Genomic DNA, 24,141 nt, shown 5'->3' with positions numbered 1-24,141 from the left:
ATTTTACCATTTGGATGCAGCTTAAATGAAGCAAATTATGAACAACTTTTTTAACCTTTATTTTTATTTTTTTGAACATTAAGGCATATGTATACAATCATATGACTTTTCATCAAAATAGAATTTACAACCTAAACCTCTTTGGTTTTCATTATCAAAATTATACATAAGGCACATAGGGAGCATTTTGCATTTTAACAGAGGATTGGGTATCCAGTAACAGATTTTTGTGAGGAGATGCTAGTTAGTTTATCAGAATGCTCTCACCAATCATCTACTGACTGCATGAGTAAACTACTTTCTTCTTGCAGATATTTAACCACGTTTTCCGTGAGCAGCATAAGCATTCTCACAAGCTAACTATACCGGAATTTTTATATTTAAGCTTTACAGAGTCTTGATTAACAAAAATAATCTATTATATCAGGGCTAACCATCAGTACTGCAACTGTGAGATAGCAGTTGCGCCTACACTACACAAAACAAATATACACGACAAATCCTCATGAACATAAAACGAATTCCATTGAAACAAAGACAACAGAAGGCAGAAGCAAACAGTTCATTCTGCTTTGAATCAAACAACGCAGCTGGTGTTGTAACATTTTCCTGAGTGCAAAGATCAGACAGATCAGTAAACGAGGAAAAAGAGGACAGAAATTAAATGCAAATGAGGCCAAGCAGGCGACGCAAGAGAAATGTTTTAAATTGTGGTTTGTAGTGTTGACCAGGAACATTATGCATAGATTTCTAACATGCATAAACTGTAAAGTAAATTCAAAACTTTTAGTCAATGTCAAGATGTATCTTGCTAGAGCAGCATGAGCAGCACCATCATTTGGATTAACATTTAAAAATACATCAAATCCTGTGATTTGTTAGAAGAATGCATATTGTAAAAGAAGTGTACGGTCACACAGCCAGGCAGACAGTGATGCCAGGTAGAACAATCTGAAGAACACAGCTGCACTAAAGCCAGAACCGCAAGCTGGAGTTCAAGTGCTCTTCATTACTTGCTACTACAGCAGTCCCATGTTCTTAGTAAATGCAGAAGTAAAAAAAAAAAAAAAAAAAGCAGATTTGACCTAAACCTGTAGCCAACTGAATTAATTCCCGTCTGTGGATACAAAAATGTTTAATTTTTCAAGTAGAAAACAATACCTCCTGTGAGCTGAACTACAACATTACAGCTCTGATCCCAACACAAACTCACATGCAATGAGCAGTTTGACCAGCAGAGAGAAGCAGGTGATCAGTGGTGCAGCTGGTGCTGTGTCGACCTTCCAGCTCATTCCACAGAGCAGCATGCACCAGCTTTTCCAGTTCAATCATACATTCAGTCTGAGAGTGAATTACTACATTTCAGTCCTTCTGTGACAGATTGTGAAACTATGTGTGAAGAATGAGCTCTTTTTAGAGTTCTTGCACTCAAAATACTGGCACTAACAAAACCACTGCCCAGCATGTGGCCAGTTGTGGTATGAGAAAGTGATATTTTCATGGTGTGAAGGCCAACTAACGAGACTATTACTGCTGTAAACCGTCCGCTTGCTCTGATTTTGCCACCAGAAATTAAAAAAAAAAAAAAAAACTGTGTTAATATTACACTGAGCTGTTGCAAATCAAAAATATAAACAGTAACTGTGTTACGACACAGCACAGAATGTCAGAAAAAGAGGAAGTCAAAGAATGTCAGAGATACCAAACCATGAAGCCATACTGCTCTGACAGATGTCAAAATATCAAGTCAGTTTAGGTTCTAGCAGGGAGCATTTTTCACTCAATGAATCCGTAGTGCCAAATATCTGCTTTGGTATTCCTGGCACTCGCAGCTGTTCATGCAACCTTCTGTCCCTGCTCCTCCGCAAACTGACCCTGTGTCTCCATCTTATTGCTTTCATTTATCATAATCACAGCTAAACTCAGGGAAAGATGACAAGTTAAGGCCTTTTGTGTTTTAGCACTGATGCCACAGGCAGACTGATACTTGGCACGTACTCCTGTACAGTAACACAGAGGCAGGACAGTTCATCTCAGTTATGTCTTACATAACAAATCATTCCTTTTCTTTTCGTCCGGCTGCAGCAGCTGGACATGCTGTGGAGAATCCTGAGAGTCAAAGAAAAAATACGAAGGTAAAGCAATAAGAACATGTCCTGCCCCTCCTTGTTGGGGAATAATGAGATGCAGACCTCTGACGATAGGACCTGAAAACACGTGTGATGCCTCGTCACTAAACTCAATAAACCCAGTGCTCTGGGTTGAATTAGCTGGTACGTATTTGGCCTCTGGACACTGTGTCATCTCTCTTTTTTATTCTTTGGCAGAACTCTACAGAGAGGAAGTTGAATCATATACTATTTGAGGTTTAAGGTTGATATAGTGTATTGATCCTAACAATAAGACGCAGTTATAAAGTTTATGAGGCACCACATTTATTGTATGTTCTGTGTGTAGTTAAAATAATGATATGGTGCATCATCCAAAGCATCCACACACACAAAAAGGCAATGTGTGCTGGACGTGGGTGCCATGGATACTATAAAATTTGTACTTGGTTTGTACTAATGGTTTGCATATGTGGCGTTGTCAGTGTGTGTATTTTAAAGCTGTGTGAAGTGATTTTTGACCACAAGACAAACTGACAGAAGTTGTTATGTTTAACTCCTGTAACCACTTACACATCCAGCAGACACAGAGCAACATTATCCTGTTGACCACCTGAAAAATAGAGTCGAATATTCACTTTCCTTTTAGCCTCGGTTAACCAGCTCCTGAGAAAAGTATCTGGGTCTTCTGCTTGCCAAATGGTCGACTTTCTGTCAGCTAAAAGCAGCTAAGATCTATGTGGAGTAGGATTTTAATTCTCAGGGGTTTCAGTCCTATGAATGTCTCTTTGACATTATAATTTGTTAATATCAAAAATATTGCTTAATGTAGGTTTAAATGATTGCAAAATGCCTGTTCTATCTCACGTACTGACTGAAACATTTACTCTTCTATTTGACTGCTTCTTTGAATTTATTGCATTCATCCGTTCTCTTGTGAGAAAACAACCCTTAAGTCTTATGTTCCACAGCAACACCGCAACACCATCTTCTCTCTCCCTCTGTCTCACTACTGTAATACTGTCAGCCAGGCCGTCCAGCAGCCTTCACTGCTTTACAATGAAAGCATCACGGCAGTCACCTGAAGTGGAAATGGTCCAAGGCCACTTATTGAGACAGGTTACAGGATCTCGGTCGGAACAGCACATTTTCTTGATCTGATTAACAAAATAGTCCGTCCTCCGCTGGTCACCGAGGACAGGACAGAGTTGGGAGAAAATTTGGTTTCGCACTTTTGTGCAACGTGCAAAACGCAAGTTCTTTAGAGACACAAAGCTCAATACAAGCTGAGCTCTCCACTGTGGTGGCAGATCTACGCCCCTGGGGCTGAAACAGTAGAATCCACTCTGCCATGAACGGCTGCTGCACTGGCCTGGTTCATTTCAAAGCTTCAGAGGAGCATGGCTGGAAATGAATAATTAAACTCATTCTACAACCGGAGTTTGAAAGGAATAAACAAGCCACCTGCGTGGCATCAGGATGTGCCGACGGGCTACAGTATGGACATGTTTTCAGGCTGGTGTGGATGAGGCTGTGAGTGTGCTCCCAGTGCGTCCACCTTGTGTTCTCTCCCAGCAGGTCCCAGGGTCCCTCCTCTTGCCAGCACCACCATGGTATCTCCTGACATGCTGGCAAACTCAAAGGCAAATGTCCCGTAAAACAGCATGATGATGACGCAGAACACCCATTCAAAGATGGCCGACGCATGTTGAAGGACAAAGCTCTCCTGACAGAAAAACACACCACCTGCAAACATGGTTAAGGACCACAACAGCAAAGCAGAATCGAAGCCCTGAGCAGAAGTCTGAGCTGTTCATGTGTAGATACTGGCCTGACAGTGTCTGACTGACCTCAGGACAAACCTTGCTTTTACAGAAACTGTAAAATTCCGATATCAATCCAATCATTTCAAAACTCAGAATAAGGAATTGCGCATTTTCTGATAATGAAAAGAAGAAGTTGGTGCCATCATGTATTTTCTTGGTCAACACAGTGTACTGTTGGATGGCTCTGCATTGTGTTGGTGAAGTTCAGCTAGGTTCAATTTCAGTTTTTGTCTTGCTTAAATAAACAAGATATACCGTGTTAATTATTTAGCATACAGACATAAGACAAAAAATCTTTTCATCTAAGTCTCAGCAAAAAAAAGCAAATATGCAGAAAACAAAATCGAATTGTTTGACAACATGCCCTATATGAATCTTTAAATCTGCTCTTATACTGTATATAGCTGTAAGAATGTCCCATAAAGACAAAAGATAGGATTTGACAGTGAATTCTGCAGGGAAACTGTTGTTGCGATATAACCTAGAGGGGATGTCTCCGTCCTTTATCAGGCTGGCAGCACTACTCTCTACTCTAAGGCACTTGACAGCCTCGAAGGCTGCCATCTGTCAGCGGCTGGTGAGGATACTGAGCACCAAGGCTACAAAGGCCAGCAGGGTCATGCAGAGCCGGAGGTGGGCCACGTTGTACTCCCCCTGGGTCTTGGCCAGTCGGTAAGTCAGCGCTGACTGCAGGCACACAAACAGCATACTAGTGGGGAAGGCGATGCCCGCTCCGACATAGTGGAGAACTTTGGCATTATCCACCTGTCATAGGAGGAGAGGTGACAGGGGGAGAAGGAGGGGTTACATTAAAATGGATAAGTCAAAAGATAATACTCACAATCAGCAGTTTAGCAGCTGACAGGAAAAGAAAACACCACGTGGGATAGATCAAAAGGGGGGCAACATCAGACAGCTTCTGCATCAAGCTGTTGGGTAAGATTACTCAATTGTTGTGTAACACATTGTTCGAAGCCTCTTAGACTTCTTTTAGTAAGGCGCCAAGGAAGAATAAGTGAAAAGGAAAGGGTGATATGTAGGAAACGACAGCAGCAAGCGACACAACAGAACGCCTCCTTTTCCCTGCTGGTCACAAGAACGATAAGAAACAATACACAAAAGAGCTGCTCAGGAGCATGTGACTACAGCTCCCACTGCAGGAGCCACACACACACACAGAGAGAGAGAGAGAGAGAGAGAGAGAGAGAGAGAGAGAGAGAGAGAGAGAGAGAGAGAGAGAGAGAGAGAGAGAGAGAGAGAGAGAGAGAGAGAGAGAGAGAGAGAGAGAGAGACCCAGACTCACAGAGCTCAAATGTACTGATCAGAACAGATAAGAGATTCAGTGGAGCATTAACCAAAACTAGGGACACACCTCTGTGGAATTGACAAATTTAGACAAATGATGAAATTTCTTGGCAAACACTAAATAGTTAAGTTGTGCTCAGAAAACAATGTCCCTCTGCTCTGCATAATTCTTAGGGATCATTAGAGCAACAGCCTAGAAGTTATTTAGTTTTGGCTTCTAAGCCATTTGTCCATTGACCCGGCTAATACATACTGAACATTCTTGTGTAGTAGGCTAATCCTTGAAGTGACAAAGTAAGATTTCCAGACAGTTCATTATGAAAAGCATATACAGCAATATGAGTCTTTTCTCAGATCTCCAGAGCTGTGAGTGAAGATGGGAGAGAACACAGCTAGGCCTCACACGTTTTCCCTCAGGTTTTTGTTCACAGTGGTAATTCTTGTTCAGTTTAGTACCATCTTTAGGAAAATGACAACAACCAAGTTCAATGTCTTCTACTGCACCACTTCTCTGTACTGTAACTAAATTAAAATGGCATTGTGGGGGTCTGAGAGCTGTAGTACTGCCAATCTCTTACTCACACCATTCAGTAATGGAAAAACACACAAACACACACGAACACAAACACAAACACAAACACAAACACAAACACAAACACAAACACACACACACACACACACACACACACACACACACACACAAGATCGGTGCTTTGGCACCTTCTTGTTTTAACTGATGTTACATCCATATAAGGATTAAAACAATTGATTAGTCAAGCCACTGAAAATAAATCTGCAATATTTACACAAAAACAAGCTTTAGAAAATTGTGATATACATTTTTTTCACCTGTTGTGTGTGAGTTATTATGTTTGTGTGGGTGTGTGGGTGTGTGTGTGTGTGTGTGTGTGTGTGTGTGTTTACGTACTGCCTAGTGTCCCAGATTCAGTCACTAATTGCAAACCTTACCTGCTGGATTAAAGATGTATTAAGCGGTCAAGTAAACCTTTGCTGTTCTACTTTATATATGTTTTCCCACCTTGTACAGTACGCCAGGACCATGTGCTGCCAAGACACTGTGGGTTAGACAGGTGAGGGGGGAGGGTTAAGACATTGGCAGCATAAGCAGTAAGAAACAACAAAGGAACAGGAGAGACATAAGGAGGGGAATAAGGATGAGGAGAAGACTGAGCTGCTCTCATTATCGCTACATGTGTTCATCAGAAATGACATCTCTCTGAGCCTCTTCCTTCACGTGTCCCTGCGGAAATTTGCTACAGCTAAAAGTGCCGACACCTGTCACATCCTTCTACAGTTGACTCTTACAATGCAAATATTGACCCAGACTGATTTTTCTTTTTGATGCCTCTAACCTCTGTAGTTTTTACAATGCAACTCACTTCAATTACTTACGTGTTTCTATGCCTCCTAACACGTTTTCAACTAGACCTCTAGAGAAATCTTTAAATTACCTAAATATAATTCAGTAGACTGTGTAAGAGAGAACAGATCTGGAGGCGGAGCATCTCTGTTTATTCAGGGTGACTATGAATTTAAAATTAGGGATGATCTCTCTCTAAATTCAGGAAGGGCTGAGGTTGAGCTCTCTGGTGGAAAGAATGTTATTGTTGGTTTTCTTTATCACCCACCTGACTCTAGTATCAAAGATTTTAATGAAAGTTTGCCCAGTTCTCTTGACCTGATAAACAATGAGGATAAACTAATATAAAACTCTTTAAAAATAGATATCCTTACTGGGGATTTTCTTCAACATTATTTATTCAAATTAATTTTTTCCTCTTATTCATAAACCTACACGAGTTAAAGAAAATTCAGCAACTTTGATTGACAGCATCTGAACTAACTCTTTAAGTGAAGGAATGAAATCTGGGCTTTTATGTTTAGAACTGTCAGATAATTTTCCCCTTTTCCTATACTAGAGCTGAACATCCCATGAAAATAATGCACATAAGAATTATGAACAAGTAAAGTATTTTCAAATCTAAAAATATATGTGCCAGTATTTCATGGGATGATGTATATTAGGGAAAAAATGCTTATTCTGCTTATCAAAATTATTTTATGAAATTTATCAAAAGCTATGTGAGCTTAAGTTTTAATGAATGTTTTCCAATTGGCAGATCTATCAAGAAATTGGGTCAAAACTTCATTAAGCCTGGGTTTACAGCTGGTTTGCTGTAATCCTACTCCTCATCATTTCTGCATCCCTTGTCAAACAGCTAAAACAGATAATATTGCAATTTATCTTTGTTATTTTCTGTGTTACTTCTTTTAATTGTGCAAATAAATGAATAAAAGAAATTGCTGCCAAATATCAATGCACTGTTCTCCTTCAGTGTCATTCTTAAAGGTCTCAGACATGATCTTCAGCAGTACTGGTCCTTATGTAAAATGCAGCTTGATGACTAAGCAAGATCGGCCTGATAAATCAGTTCCTACAGGCCGACACTGACCAGCAGCTCCACTGCATACATGAATAGTAATGGTGTTCGATGTTGGAGTCAGCAGAGCTCCCACTCCCTAGAGAAGAGAGTGTGTCACAAAAGTAGATGTGTTGCACACACATTTACTGAGGAGACTTTGGATATGTGTATGCCTCATTGATAAACCACCTACAGTAAATACTTTCACTGTGTGCTGCATTTAAAAACTGTTTCTGAATGATTATTTTGTATTATAGTAATACAGAAAGGTAAAGGTGTGCAGGGTGATAAGGAAGGTGTGGATTTACTGTACATGTAAGAACAAGCCCAAATGACATCCAGCTTTCTGTCAGCTTCAATTCTCACTTTCTGGAAACAGAACCAAATAAGTTGAAGCGAAACTCTACTGACTTCCAACCGTTTATAACACACCTGCTGAAACAAATGCCTGCCAAAATCTGTAACTAAAGGTGTCACCACCACCACCTATTGCAAATGCACTTGAAGCCAGACCTTCAGCTTGGCAACGCACAAAAAAAGTGTTTGTGCATATAAAGCCTTTAATACATTTGACTTCTTAGAGGCAAGGATTAAAAATTAAAACGCATATGTTACAAATTTTCAACTTTTACCCATGACAATTTAAAGACAGTAAAATTCAAGACATTGCATTGGACTTCATTTATCCAATCTTATATTTTCACCAACTAAAGACCACCCGTTTTCTTTTTTAACAGGAACGCTCACAAACCAGCAACTGCAATGTTCAGTTCGTACAAACTACATAAATTTACCCTTTTCTTACTTTTATCCTTTCTCCTCTGAGACAAAACGCCCATTGTAAGATATTTCTTCTGTCACATATGTTCATCATAATTTACACTTTGATGCCAGAACCCTCAGAGGAACAGTTCAGCATTTTTCAGAAAAAGTCTGGGACATGACCCATAAAACCACAACCCATCTCTTTTGCACTTGGGGGCATAACATTTTAATTAATGAGCTTTAGAGGTGCTAATAGGAAGATTTTGTTTCCTTTAGACAGATCCAGACTGGCAGTTTCACCCTATTTCCATTTTATGCTACTGGCTGTAGCTTTGTATAGAAAGCACAGAAATGAAAGTGGCATCAATTGTCTTACCTATCTCCTGGCAAAAAAATGAAAAGGCGCATTTCCGCAGATGGGAAACTATTCTCTTCTACTATTATATAGCAAAACTAAACAGAATCTGAAACTTAGATATTTGATCAATATCTCAGCATAATTGTCCAGAGTGACATTATCAAGACACCATCAACCAGGGAACAAGGCCCTGCTGTAGGTGTATTCTGACAGTGGGCCTCATCTGTAAATGTGTGTGTGTGTTTAGCGATCCATCCAGCTTTTCTGACCGTCTGACACACTCACAGACCTCTGTGTGGCAGTGATCATCTATTTAAGTGCTTCTCTGCCCAAACCATCAGACCACCTGACAGGAAAAGCCCCAGTGGCCACGCCACAGCTGTGCTGCCAAAGCCTTATGTAACAGGCAGCTACAAACTGAAGCAGTTGCCAGAGTACGTTTCCATGTGTTGTGTTTTTGGTGCTTTCTCTCTTTGATGTGTCGGCTTCCTTTTCTCCTCTGATTCCAATTTGCTTATTTGCCTGCGGATGCTGTGTCCACATGTTTTCAAGCCTATGAATTTGTAACTGTGCTTCATTTTGCAGCAGGATTTTTATTCTGTCATGTGGTTTCCATAGTTTAATCACTATCAGTAACATCTCTATTTCCATCCCACTGGAATGTCCCCGACTGTAAGAGATGTGAGTCTGTGAGTAAGCGGCTAGGATCAGGCCTGTGATTGGTTATAGATGAGGCCTCTGCTACACACACCCTGTCTGCCCAGCTCCGCTCCATGCATGGCCAGACTTGATGACTCACTTCCCCTTGGCTCTTCCCATAAAATTCCTCCTAGATCTGCAGAGCAAAGGCCCCGGAGGAGAAACGGGAAATAGGTGAAGACGACTTTCGTGCATTCTCAGATAAACTGCCACTGCACATGTGTTCCCCACACTCCTGTAGGACTCTTCCTCTTTTTCATCACAACAGTGAACTTCATACATAGGTTATTGATGTTTAGTTAAGTGTCCTTCTCATCTCTAACACACCTGACGAACAGAATCAGCACAGTCGCATATGAAGGAGCACTGGCTATGTAGTCATCATCTTACCACTTGTGTTTCCACCACAGACAACATCATAAATTATATATGACAATGTCACAGGATAAAAAATATATGAAAGTGAAAAGTGAAAATCTCTGTAGTTACTCCTCCTAAACTTTCAGCATCCACAAGTACACGAGGGTCCGTGTGACATAAGTTTATCATTAGAGGGTATATGCGAGGCTCTGTGTGTGCGTCTGTGTCTCCTCCAATTTACAAGGGCTCCAACTGCACATGGACTCCTGCAAGCAGAACCCAAGCAGACTAGAAAGAAGTATAATAAGAACAACTATGAGTCCGTAGTGTCCATAGCTGTCTGTGTGCACATCGACAAAGGAGCATAATTGAGGCCTAAACAAATAAAAGGAAGATGAATCAAGAGTAGAGGTCATAGGGGCAAGTGTTGAATAAACTGCATCAAAGCATCACATTTACCAAAAGGCACTGAAAACTTTAAACTGTTGATTTCTGCATAAAGTTTTCTAGTGAGAACATGCTAATATAACAATGACAATGGATACACACAAGGTAACATTATTCTATTTTTATAATGAAACATGTTTTCATTCAAAATAGAAATGTTTACAGCTGCATATATTTTAGAATTTATATCAAAAACTGAAGGGGTTTTTTCTTTTGGTGGTCAAGAGGGCCAGTGTGCGTACGATGTAAGTCACATGTCTTCTCCCTCTCCGGCTTTTGTAATATTTCCTGTCAGCAGTCAAGTGTTTAACAATGTTTTAAAAGTTGAAGGACAAAACCACAACAGTAACAAAACATTACGGCAAGTATCCAGCCTTTCATCAGAAACCAAACTGTGTCTACACGGATAAAACACAGATGGAGCAAATAACGTTGAAAATCTCACAACACATGTTGTGGTCTGGGGTATATTAGATGGTAAGTGAACAGTCACTTCTCGTAGTCAACGTGTCGGATGCGGGAGAAATGGACAGGTGTACAGACCTCAGCTAAAATACCAAGGATGTCTCATTAAAGCTACCCGTAACTCCTCTCCCTCCTTCAAAAAAAAAAACACACGGTCTAGGCGTCCAGCCAGGGCTCCAAATATTTAAACTTGAAGAAATTCTTTCCCGGAGAACAAATATCTACAGGGCAGGAATTCAGGTTGGGTTTCTTCACAAGTTTTAACACTTTACTGTCTGAAAGAGCAGTACTGTATCTATACAGGCAGCAAGACACACTTCAACAAAGCTTAATGTAGATATACTCAGAAATACAATGCGCGCGTGTGTGTGTGTGTGTGTGTGTGTGTGTGTGTGTGTGTGTGTGTGTGTGTGTGTGTATGGAGAGGGTCAAGGAGAAGGGGTCATTAGAGGAAGATTAAAGTAAAAGCCAAAAGAAGTCATGAACACAGGCCTGAATATCTTCGAGGAACACTGAGATGTTGCAGTAAAAGGCAGTTCTGTTCATGGCTGCGGCTAACTGTTAGTTTCATTTTTGATAATTCTGCTTAAAATAGCAGAAAAAACTGTGAAAAATGCCCATCATAACATCGTATAACTCAAGGTGATGCCATCACAGGTCCTGTGTTGGCTGATCAGCTGTTCAAAACCCAAATATATTCAACTTGATATGATGTAAGACCACAAAAAGCAACAAATCCTCACACTGAAGAAACTGAAACCAATTTTTTGAAAAATTATATTCAACTTTTTTTCATTGTACTTTTATTTTCTGCTATTGCTATCTTAGATTTTTTTGTCATTAAATGTAAATTTTGTTATTGTATTTTATCGCTTTTTTACTGGGTAATTAACTGTGACATCATACCTGGAAGTTGCCCACCATGATGAGTCCAGCAGCACAGATCCAGCCTGTGGAGAGACTCGCCGTGTTGAGAACACAGTTTTGGTGCTTCTCAATCACGTGGGCATATCGGAGCAGCACAATCACCATAACTGCAGAAAGAGACATAAAGAGACACAGAGACTGAAATCGTTGCACCAGTAAAACAGTGAAATGCTGAGGCAAAGGGAGAGAAGGTAGCATTAAGTTTGTACTTGGAAATGTAGCATGCACACTGGTTATTTCACAGCGCCTGGGTTCAATTTAATGCGAATACTTGCATACCTCATTTAGCCAAGAAACACAAGAATTCCTTGGAAGCTGATTGAGAATTACATGAAGTCAAATTGCTCTGCCTAAGAAGTGGGTATATGAGAGGGAGGAAATGGCGGGAAAGTGAGAACGATACGTGGGTGGGGGTTGGTCTGGAGTCTTGCATTAGATTAAAAGGCGAAGGGAAACGGAATACAGTACATAGGACAGATGACTGCTGATGTGCTAATGGGCTGTGACTGGGGGTATTGTTGTTGCACCGAGGAGCTGACCCCCGCTTGGTTTCTCTTTGTTAGCTCCTCACGGCTGGTGCTTGACGAAGGTTGACTGGGATTGGTGAAAGCAGGGCAGAGGGGGTGAGTGGAGAAGAGGAGGCTGAGAGAATAAGAGGGCATAACGCACCCCTCCAGTGTTGACCTGAAACTCATACAATGTCCCAGAGACTTAACTGTTGTGATAACTCTGTCGCCATCTCTGTGTAAGAGACAGAGGGGAGAGAAAATTAACAATGTAAAGCTCTGTCTCCACTAGCTAGGGTTTGAATGTGTTGTGGCTTGTCTGGCTCTAAGCCAGCATCTCAATGACCAGACACATTTTATAACCTGGCCACAACCTGAATATTAAATATTAACCATTTAATATTCTAGGGTGTTTATTAAAGGTACTGTCTGAAGTTCAAGTTAATAGAACAAGTCATTTGTTTTTGATATTTTTGTGTGTACACAATTAACAGGAACCATACAGATAAACATTACCACATAGATACACATGAGCAAAGCAACAGATGTAGTGTATACAGGGTGTCTCTGTGAAACTAATGTAATACATATTATATAATATATAATAATACTGTTTTTCTTCAAATCCGCAAGCCCGACCTAGTGAGTGTATGTTCTTGATTGTGTGAGCCGCCCTCTGTTCCCTCATCTTGGCAAAGTGATTACAGTTACAATCATGGAAAAACAAATAGTGTCTCCAGGCTCGGAAACAATCTTGTCTTTTTTTTTTTTTGTTAATGCAGAACATACTGCGTTACTGAAGGGACGAAAAAGTCAACTGCAGTTTATTCAATTAGAGTATGGCATCTCTGTCTCCGCTGCAGACTGGCTGGCTGTGGATCTTTCCTACAGTGTTGGAAGAAAATTACGTTTTCATCATAACAAATGAGCATGTTTGAACATGCTGGCATTTACCTAAGATGATGAAAGCTTGGCTTGAAGGTTCAAGACATGGATTTTCCCAATTGCTCTCCAGAGGCAAATCCACATTTCTTCCACATTTATTTTTTTATGCTGTGCACACTAAAGGCACATTTGTGTGGGCTGTTTTCTGGCATATTTCTTTGAGGATGCATGCCATGCTGAGTTCACTGGATCTTTCAGTATGAGGGGTTACATGTTTGATGAGTAAGCGGCATAGCTGACCTACAGCTGGCCTCAGAAGGTCAGGACAAGCTGTTGTCTGACAGTTCAACAATAGGAACAAGTTTACATAAAGACGGCGTGCTTGTGTCACAGCTTTGGACACCTTCCAAAGAGCTGCCCTCTCCGAATCTTATTCCTTTTCTCTGGACTAAAGAAGCCCGGGAGAGGAAGCACTCACACATTGGTGTACATACACCAGTGTTACTCTACCACGGAAGTCACGTTGCAACAACGTGGACATGCTCTAACGTATACACAACCCTGCTGTCATAAGCACAGACTTGCTTTTGCTTTCATAGACATGGCTGAACACTAAAACTAGCACATGTACACACACAAGTGCATATTCCCACAAAAGTCACATCAGCCACACTACACCTCACAGTTAAATAAACCCTGCTGGGGATATATTTCAACCCAAACACCCAGCTGCATTCTCTTCAACAGGAGGTATGCAGAGAAAGAATACATGTATTGTCTTTGAAACATTGTGTGTGTACACTGGCAGAAAGGTGGGAACTGGGATAAAACGAGAAGAATAATTCTGAGGTAATATACAGGTCATTGAGTCCATGTTATCCCAGATAGAATTGAACCCCTGAGCCAACTGTAGCATGCACAATCTACAAAGTAAGACATAAATCAATAGGCTAAAAAGCTAAGCACTGATTATTTACAATACCCAGTACATGCCAGATCAACTTAACCTACTTTTGCAGAGCCATAATAACTTGCTTTACGACTGGTATTAACATACAACATACACTACTGTATTGGATGGTGAAGAAAAAATAAACACTGATGAGAGGCAGCTGTTCATGCAGCCAATCCAACCTGAAGACTAAAGCACTCAAACCACCTGCAGAGGTGGTCACAGATCCACCTGCAGGTACTGTTGATGCAGCTTTAGCTCAAATATTAATACAGTGTAGTTATTTATTTGAACTGACTGCAATCACCTTTTAAGTGATAATATCCTATGCATTATGTAAACAGATTACATCAAAAAATACGGTTCAAACAGCTTTGATATTAACATTACTGTCATAATACTGATGGATTGGGAGCAAGTGTGTTTCAAGTCTTTATGTTTTGCAACAGATCTGATTTGATGTCTAATTTTATGTAATCCAGTTTAAAGCTAGACCAACAAATCAGCCAGGCCAATATATGAGCCGCTAGTAGCTTATTGCAGATATACTGGTAACGCTGGTTAAGTAACAAAAAATTGCAGAACAGACATGGGCAATAATTTAGAGAGAGTGGACCCTATCTTACACCTGTCTCAAAGCGCAATGCAATTGTCTTTGCTAGTGTAAGACCAACACAGTTGCCATTTTCCCATCCAGTGCCCACCTGGTTTAAATAGCAAATACACTTGCACCCTTCAAAGCACCCATGGGTGTACTGGTCTTAAAATTAGGAACGATCAGGCTTAATTTTGGCGTATTGTTATGTTGAGGCAGCGGAAATTGATTGATTGTGCAATTGACCAATAAAAACCTGGTCTGAAGTCAGTGGTGCAGTGGATGTCGCTTGGACATAAACGATGCAATAGCTATCTGCCAAGGTGCAAGCACGCCTGACTTTTAAAGGGAATCGGGGATGGCACTCTGATTAGTTTATTGCATATTACACCCAAAACACTCCAATTATTAATTAAGAGACTAACTACAACCCCTTTGAACCATGCAAAAGTGGTAATGGAGACACCCTAAATGCAATTGCCCCATACACTTTAGACAGTTAAAACAGAGCCCAGTTATACAGTTAAATTGCAGACATATTATGCAAGGAGTAGTGGGCCAGGACAGCTGTGTGCATAAACATGGCTCACTTGAAGGTTACAACAGATCTAAACTGAGTCAGACATGAACTGTCATCATGGATGAGCAATGGAGTCAACAGAGGAGACAGGAAATCTGTAATATTGTTTTGTTGTTGTTGGGCTTTTGACCGTGAGAGGCCACATTGTTTGGCTGTTTTATTGTTTGGTTGCATAACATAATATTTTCTGAACTGATTTGTCTGAATTTTTGTATGATTTTGTATCGTCTACCTCTCCTTCTCTTACAACTATTCGTGTATGTACATAAGGTCATCAGACTGACTACTGTGATTCAGAGCTGTCTAACAGAGCTGGTAAAACATGCTGGACTTTCACTGCTGCCTGAGCTGACTCCAACAATGAGCTGCAACAGTCTGTTCCATACCACGATCTGTCAAGCTCAGTATTACAATGTGTAGTCTCTCTACAAATACATAAATACATACATGAACTTGTCGCAGGCAAAGACCAAAGCTGTAATTCTGATCTAAGCAGCACAAAGCATACAGCTTTCAATGTTGTAAGTTATTTTTGCATTTACATCGTTATCTCATCATATATTTCTCTCTGCCTCCCTCTCAGATGTGTCAGGCAACGGAGAGAGACTCGGCCAATCAGACAGCGAGACAGACGGGCCTTAAATAGCTACTGAAAGCAGGGAGAGGATCCTAATGAAAAGAATAACAAAGCAAAGAAACCTCTCCCTGGCTTTACACACACACACACACACACACACACACACACACACACACACACACACACACACACACACACACACACACACACACACACACACACACACACACACACACACACACACACACACACACACACACACACACACTGAACGTGTCTAAGGCACAGCTGGGAAACATTAACTACATCAGGGTAGTCAGGACCACGAGTTAACACAGGGAACAGCACGTGTAGACTCACAAAAAACATACAGACCAGCACACAGGAGCTCATTCCTTTTTCTTTTTTTATATCATGCATGTTCTCCTGGTTCATTCTCTCCTTACATTCAGTTTCAACACATGCAAGCTTTTCACTGGCTCATGGTTAGTGTGGTCATATGTTCTGAAAGGAACCAGCACTTTTCTAAGGGCAATGAAACTCACATTACATAACATAAGTAAAACAGTTGATAAAAACAACTACACAGGAAACTGATCTCTAAACAATTGCTGACATTGACTAATATCTTATGGAAGAAAGTGAAAGTGGTGCCTTCTTTTTTATTCATCAGTCATATGTTTATATACTCATTTAACTGAATTTAACTATTGATTCTATAAAAAGGTATTTTGTACATTAAGTACAACTGAAACCATTAGTTGGGCAACAGAAAATTCATCATCAACTTATTTTTTTAATAAAATTTTGAATGAAAAAAAGGCAACTGTTGCTGGTTCCAAATTTGAAATGTGAGAACTGGGTTTTGGACTGTTCAATGTGAAGATTTAACCTTGGTCTCTGAGAACCTGTGAAGGACATTTTTCACTATTTTGTGATATTTTATGGACAAAATTATTAATCAAGAAAATAATCAGCATATAAACGGATAAATAAGATACTTTTGAGTTGAACCTCTGACTCTCTGACTACTTAACTTACACAGGAAACTATCAGTGATAGTGAAAGGGAAGTTGGTCAATTACGGATTGTGACATTGTGTGTGTGTGTGTGTATGTGTGTATTGAATGCGTGTGCACATGATGCCTTACCCATGAATGAGCCTGTGCTGCAGATAAGGCTGAAGAAGCAGCTCTCAGGGGGAAGAGTCCCACATTTACTGCAAGAAAGTGTACACAGGAATAAATCAGAGAATTACTGTGAATCAACCTACGCACACTACACAGCAACAGATCCTCTAATTCCCCTCCCACATTGTGCAATGTGAAATATTGCAAGTCGTTAGAGATGCATTTGTGCTCATGCAATGAGGGGGGGTGGTGGGATGGCTAGGGGGGGGGTAGAACCACGCTTCTCTCACATCCCATCATGAAGCCTTTTGACTTTTCACCTACTGCATACTGCCTCTGTTCGAGGAATGGGAAACACTTGTAGGAGGGGAAGGCTGGAGACAGTCAACACAGACTGTCTGTGCAGAGCTCCAGCTGCCTACAAAGTCTTCTCAGCTGACTGCAGTCACACACACACATTCTTCAGCACATAGATGAAAACGTAAAATTCAGTCGACTTGCAGTCATGATTTTTAAATAATTATTTGGTATTTTTAGTCACTTTAATGGAATCTGATGTTGGTTTAGTCATATTTTTTTATTTATTTTATCAATTACTCATTGATTACAACACTATGAGTAATATGCCTGAAAGACGCGCGTCTCGTCCACATTCACTACTTCAGCAGCAGCACTGCATTTGGAAAGACACATTCAGACATGTCTCAGTTTTTCTGTTTATCTGTAGTTGCACATATAGTTCAATATTTCTGGGCAGATTATCAAGCTCATTAAATGACATCTGCATTTAGACAGAAACATAAGCAGTGACTTATCTATATTTTTTTAAGATTTTTTCCAGATTCATTATACAAACCACAGTATTTACTCTGCAACTTGCCTTTGATGTGGGCCAAAAAGCTAAACAAAACGGCGGGAGTGTCTTTCCTCCCAACTGAGCCAACTCCTCTGTGTGTGTGTTTACAAGGTCAGGAGCAGGCTCGTGCTTTGCCTCTGAACTGCCACGGTGGCAGCAGGATATTTCAGCCCCGAGTTATTTTCAGAATGCACACACACAGTTACACACTCAGGAGAACTGTCTCCTTGAAGCTCCCTTACTTTTTTACCAACAATGTGCCGACAGGGGTCACATAACAACAATGGGGCAGTGTTCCTGTTTTTAATCACCAGTCAGAAACTACAAACAAAGAGACAGAGAAGAGACAGAGGGACAGACAGAGGAGAGGAAGGGTCGGATTCAGGGTAGGAGTCTCACTGACCTGATGAGAGGTACATTGTCTAGTGTGCAGCACAAGGTTGGCCCACTCTGCAAATAAAGCTCCTCTTCACATGACTGGTTGTACAACCTGTAGCATCAAACATGCATGAACACGCACGCACACACAAAAACAAGGTAGTGCAAAGTTCAGTGTCAAAAGATACACATATGGAGCACAATCACTTGCCAAAAAATATTTAATGTGTGATATAATGTTTCAGTGTTTAGATCACAGAAAACTGACAGCAATTACAATTTTTTGTTCCAGTGCCATGATGTGGAGTCACTACCAGGCTTTCTTTTGTTTTTAGGGATGGTGAGTCAAAGTAGCAGAGAACCACTGTGTCATCACATACTAGCCCTGCTGCTAGAGATTAACCACAGCTTGTCCGCAACAAACCCACGGTCAGCCACTCACTGACAGAAAACAAATGTTCAGTTCATCTGTGTTCATTAACTCATTAACAGTTTGTTCTTTTGGTCTGTGAGCTCATTGAGGCGTGTCTTTCAAACATTTCTGAGGTGACATAACCATTAATCAACGTATCAATAGACGTAATAGCTTCCTGTAGAGAAAAAGATTGGGAAATATCCAATGACAGTGGGATTGTAAGGCATGATTTTGTTGAGTGTGTAGGGGTCAACAGAGGTATGATGACACAAATTGCCACAGGGTAGATTAAGCAACATACCAGTTATCCACAGGGCAGACATGCTGGTTGTACAGGGCCATGGCGTACCTAAAAGAAAGAGGGTATGATTAGTACTGTAATACTGTTAAACTGACTCAGTATATAAATGTATAATATAAATTATAAACATAAATGAGATGATGGCTGGTTACACTGCTCAGTATGGAGAACAAATGAAAACATAGTCAATAGCCTTAGGTATCTGTATATGCCAAACAGTGCTTTTATATTGTTCAATCATTAGATACAATTACACATGATCATTTTTATGACCATATTTCTGGGTGGACATCTAAGAGGGGGAAGGGGAGGGGGCTCAGGCAGGAAAAGCGACCGTCGCATTATTCTCTCGTTATTCATACAGACACACAAACACACACACTGATCAAAGCAACATATTCAGCTGCCAGAAAAAGATGGAAAGACAGACAGGCACATAGAGACAGAGGGAGTCAGACACAGAGACTATCCATCCTGAAAGCAGTCGTAGTTCAGCGGGAGGTTAAGTGCCAATTAAGAATGTTTCCAGGGCCGATAGTATCATACTCACAAACCAGCGTTTGAAGAACAGAGACATATTAAGAAACACACACACACACCTGTTAATAACTAGAACAGAGACACGTGTGTGATTGACATAAAGGCTTTGTGCCAAGAATCACTGGAAGCAAAAGGTATTTTATGCATGTGTGAAAGAAAGTATATATGTCAATGTGATATAATGTGTAAAACAGTTATGTGGTTACAGTAATATTATTGTTGGGGGAACATAACTACAAGAAAAATAAGGCAACAGGTAACCGGCGATATCTACTACAGCATTTGATTATTATAGCCCTTTAATAATTCAATACTCACTAATATAAAGAGGAAATTATATAATATGGTATATACAATAATCCAATAATTATTATTATTATTATCTCTCCATTAAACAAACATATAGATGTTTGCCATCAATCAAACCTTATGTTTAAAATTCAGTTATGTGGTATCATACAATCATCTGTTTGCATTGTGTTGTACACTAAGACAGACCTACCACAAATCCTACAAACAAAAAGTCAAATTATTTATCATCTTCAATCATTACTATGACAACCAGTCTTTCCACTTAATCCTGATTATAAACAATCGAAAAAGAACAACTCCCTGTTAGAAAAATATTAGGGTGTCTGTTTGTGACTCATCTTTCTCATTTTCACACGTCACTACTTTTCAACTGGTTTTCTACATTTGATCGGTAAAATGCATGTCTGCTATTGACTGACTGCTATGGAGGGAGGCAACACTCCGCTGGTTATTGGTCGGCATTAGGCGATGTGAATCACCATGTGAAAGTCATACAAGCCAGACAAGTTGTCTGTGAAGAGCACTGCTCTTGCATAATTCACCGAGGAAACGCACCAGCATGAGTGGAATATGGCCGTCAGGTAGAAGCTGCCTGCGCCACACCTCCGAGCCCATTAACTACAGTACAATGACACCAACTTGACGAAAACAAAAGAAGCGTACATACAAAGAGCAGAGATTTACCTAGGGACTTCATTAGAAAGAATATAGGAGAAGAAACTATAGCGAGCTGAAGTTGTTGCATTTTTCATGTTAAGGCGTATTTTTATATATTTGGTCAGTTTCCAAAGCTAAAATAGCAGCAGTGCAGCTCTGGGAAACGTCTAAATAAAATGGTCTTTTTAACTGTACGTGAAACTACACTACTGCATTCTCTGCTCAGAGGAGGCTAAGTAATAATAGGTTTGTTTACATAATTAGACCTCTATCAAAGCTCAACAGTGGTTGTAAACTATAATTGCATGCCTCAGAGCAATATATAGGTGGAACACACCATGTTTTCTCTATTCAGGATTCAACAAAGAACATTTAAGAAAGGCTTTCATGGAAAAAAACTGGTATAGACATTGAAACGGCTGTGCAAAAATAACATATAAGAAACCACAGGAAAGGGTGTGATGCATAGACTGTGAATGGATTTTGCAATGGATTTGCTTCTCTAGCTGGTCGCTGTAGAGCCTAATACATTGATATATTCAAAAATACTTTAAAGCAAAAGAAAAATGTGCTTAGAAACTATTTAAAAGCAAGAAGTGCAACTTAAAGGGTAAGGTAAAGCCACACTGAAACTCAAACACTTTCCTCAACTCATAGAAGATCAGCTAAAGTATCAAAGCCAAGACTCTTGGGTGGGCACAAGTCTGAGCCGTCCTCTGGCTTCACAAAGACCATTTGCACTCTGGGTATGGCCACCAGATGCAGAGTCAAAATTCTGCTTACACTCTCGAATAACCCCCTTCCACTATTTACCTTACTCCCACCCAGTCACCCACACTGAAAGAGAGAGTTGCGCAACATGTTACATCCTCTGACATTCCACCAGTCCGGAAAAAGACCCTTGACTGCTCTTAGAAACAAGGCACCCTTGTCAAGGTAACAGGAAGGAAATGGGTTTTAAGGGACCCAAAGTTGGCAGCATTTGGCATTTGAATTCAGATTTTCTACCTCAGAATCAAATGCCAAAACAAAACATAAATGTGCAACACTAGCACTTATTTAACCTGCATGTTCTCCAAATCAGTATAGGTTTCTGCAAACCCTTGTACACCTGAATACACACTCCTGATTGGACTGTAAGGCAGCCATGTACACAAACACTAAGTGGTGTGCAAGGTGTCAGTTCTGGCATCTGATTAGACTGCTTACTCCCCACGCAGCTCATCATAGATGTAGCACATAGCCTAAATACAGGACTACGACAGTTTGGAATTGGGCCATCTGTCTCTCTCCCCTTGGGGTTTACATTCCTCCTCCCAAAGTAATAACAGAGCATAGAGGAGAGCTGTCAGCCCAGACATAACCAGGAGGTACTCACTCTTTTCTCTGCCGTACATCTGCTCGGATACTGTACTGCAGATAATTAAGCTACACTGCGAACCTGCACGTCTCACTTTTAAGAGAGGGGTGATAATCCCAGATCCTTCCCGGAGAGAATTAATCCACATGCAATTGCCATGGCTCCCAGGAATTCAGGGTAAATATGCAGTATTGCTCACCTGGGAGCAAGAGAAGCTAAGGTATCAAAATGTTTGTATGTGACTATAGACAACAGAGTTGTAATTTTTAGAATATGGTCTGGGTATGTGCATTCTATGTTTTATTATAATAATAATAATACATTTTATTTAAAGGCGCCTTTCTTGGCACTCAAGGACAATTATGATTATATCCCATATATTTTTTGTCATATTCACTGTGATACTTGATTAAAAAAAAGTAGATCCAGATCTAAAAATCCAGACATGACGCTTGTTACGTTATTTTTTCCATTGTATTCATTATAAATGTGACTGTGAATGGTCAATAGTTATGCAGGCAGAAAAAGTGCATGTAAAACCAGTTTTTATGGGTCTATTAAGCAGTAAACTGGTTTATATAGATTGCTATAGTGGGCCAAATGTGCTTTATTACACAATTGCATATGGATGCATCATGCATCATTAACATGCATCGTGATGTTAATGTGGAAAATGCAGAGAAAAAAACAAGAATGCTATATGTAATAAATCAGGTGGTTTCTTTTTGTGCCTGGTAGTATTTCAAATAAACACTGTGAATAAACACATAAGTGTATATCTTGTGGCCAACAATACAATGCACTGAACATCACTACTTATTACCAGGTCACAGCTGACTTGAAGAGGTACTTTGCATTTGATTTTGTGCTGTTATATATAGAAATTTAACACTTACACAACCCATATCCCAGTGATGGTCAGAGCTGGGAGGCTAACAGGCAGTATCATCCAGAGAGACATCCTTCAGCACCTTGAACAGTCTCTTTCTTTTTTTTCCTCTTCGGCCAGCCGAGCGATATCTGCTCAAGTAGTACTAACATTTAACTGAGTGTGACTGACATCTGCATTGATTCATGTTCTTGAAGATGGAGAGTGGTAGATGGGACACCGTCGGGACAGATGTGTCCTTTTGGCTGGTGAATGAGAGTAGAATGGAAGTGAGTTAGGTCAGGATCATTCACTTATAATCAGAGAATAGTCATTAAAGTAATACTAGAAATGCAACTAACAATTATTTTTAAATTTTTGTTGAATCTGTCATGTATGAAATTAGTGAAAATGCCAGTTGCAATTTGTACCTGACATCTTCAAATGGCTTGTTTTATCCAACCAATAACCCAACCCCCGAAAATATTCAGTTTACTATCAAATCTGACACAGAAAATTCAAACCCTCACACATGAGAAGCTGGTTGTTGTTGGCATGACTAAAACGATCATTTGATTATCAATCAATCTGTAGTCAGGGTTATATGATGTTCACAGCAATTTAATGTGCAAAACACCTGCAATCTAATACAACAACGCTTCAATACTGCTGGTCTGTCTCTTCAAACTGATGTTGTCCTGGACTGATGAACTGGTTGTTATTTTTATTCCAGCTATGAAAAAGACAACGTTGTTTTAAGAACCTTGACTCTCCCAAACACTAGTTGATTTCATAAGGGTGATGGACTGCCTTGATAATAACAGACACATCACAGGTATCATAGGTTTACTCATATTTTGTGTACTCACGTTAGATCAGCTACATCCCTTTTCAAGGTATCAGCTGTTCTCCCTCTTGTTTGCAGCTAGATGCGACGACCAGCATCAAGAGTAACACTGCGGCTACTCACCTTGTGTCTCTATGTTAGCTTCCAAGTTTTGGCAGTTTTTTGTGAAATTTTGAGCACGCCGACCTGTCCTCCACACCTCTGGAACCCCAAAACTACTCCACACTGGACTCCCGGGACACGGAGCAGCCTTTCAATGTCTATCAGTTCCTATCTTCTCTGTGCCAAGGTCCCGGTAGCCGTTTTCTACTTGCATCGGCGTGTGGGGAGGCTTGCTCTCACATGCAGTCAGTCTCGTTGCATCGCCGCCACGAGACACTCCAGAGAATCCAGCTGTTTGGCTCCGCCCCCCCAAAACCGATAGTGGCAGTGTGCGTTGCATTTATGTTTAGACTTGCACCGGATGGGAGGGTCGGTGTGGTCTAAAGCAAAATAACGAAGCTAAACGCAGTGGTTTTTATAGAATAACTGGTTGGTTTCAAGGTGCGAGGAGAAATAATGAAACTGCTACGTACAGAGGGGTTTAATAATAGCTGTTACAAACACAACATATCATGGCTCCAAACATAAGCACTTTGAACGCAAAGTTTCGGGTCTATTAGTGTAAGACGAACCTGT

The 24,141-nt window shown here is 40.4% G+C and overlaps 1 protein-coding gene across 2 annotated transcripts; it reads right to left on the bottom strand.

The window, feature by feature from the left end:
- Positions 1-43: 43 nt before the first annotated feature.
- On the bottom strand, positions 44-23,827 carry zgc:154058 (Transmembrane protein 150A-like). Of its 2 annotated transcripts, none has more exons than XM_056396004.1 (8): positions 23,486-23,827; positions 22,645-22,882; positions 18,880-18,927; positions 18,189-18,275; positions 16,951-17,018; positions 11,684-11,811; positions 4,522-4,699; positions 44-3,854 (listed from the first exon to the last, which is right to left on the bottom strand). In XM_056396004.1, the coding sequence occupies exons 2-8, from the start codon at positions 22,707-22,709 to the stop codon at positions 3,601-3,603; spliced, it is 828 nt and encodes a 275-aa protein (XP_056251979.1). In that variant the 5' UTR covers positions 22,710-22,882; positions 23,486-23,827; the 3' UTR covers positions 44-3,600. The 2 variants fall into 2 exon arrangements, with proteins under 2 accessions (XP_056251979.1, XP_056251977.1); XM_056396002.1 differs by having other exon boundaries at positions 23,587-23,827.
- Positions 23,828-24,141: the final 314 nt, after the last annotated feature.

This window comes from Seriola aureovittata, chromosome 14 (genome assembly GCF_021018895.1).
Source record: "Seriola aureovittata isolate HTS-2021-v1 ecotype China chromosome 14, ASM2101889v1, whole genome shotgun sequence".
Lineage (NCBI taxonomy): Eukaryota > Metazoa > Chordata > Actinopteri > Carangiformes > Carangidae > Seriola > Seriola aureovittata.
Note: the sequence above shows the minus strand (reverse complement) of the source record. Positions and strands in the feature narration are given on the sequence as shown.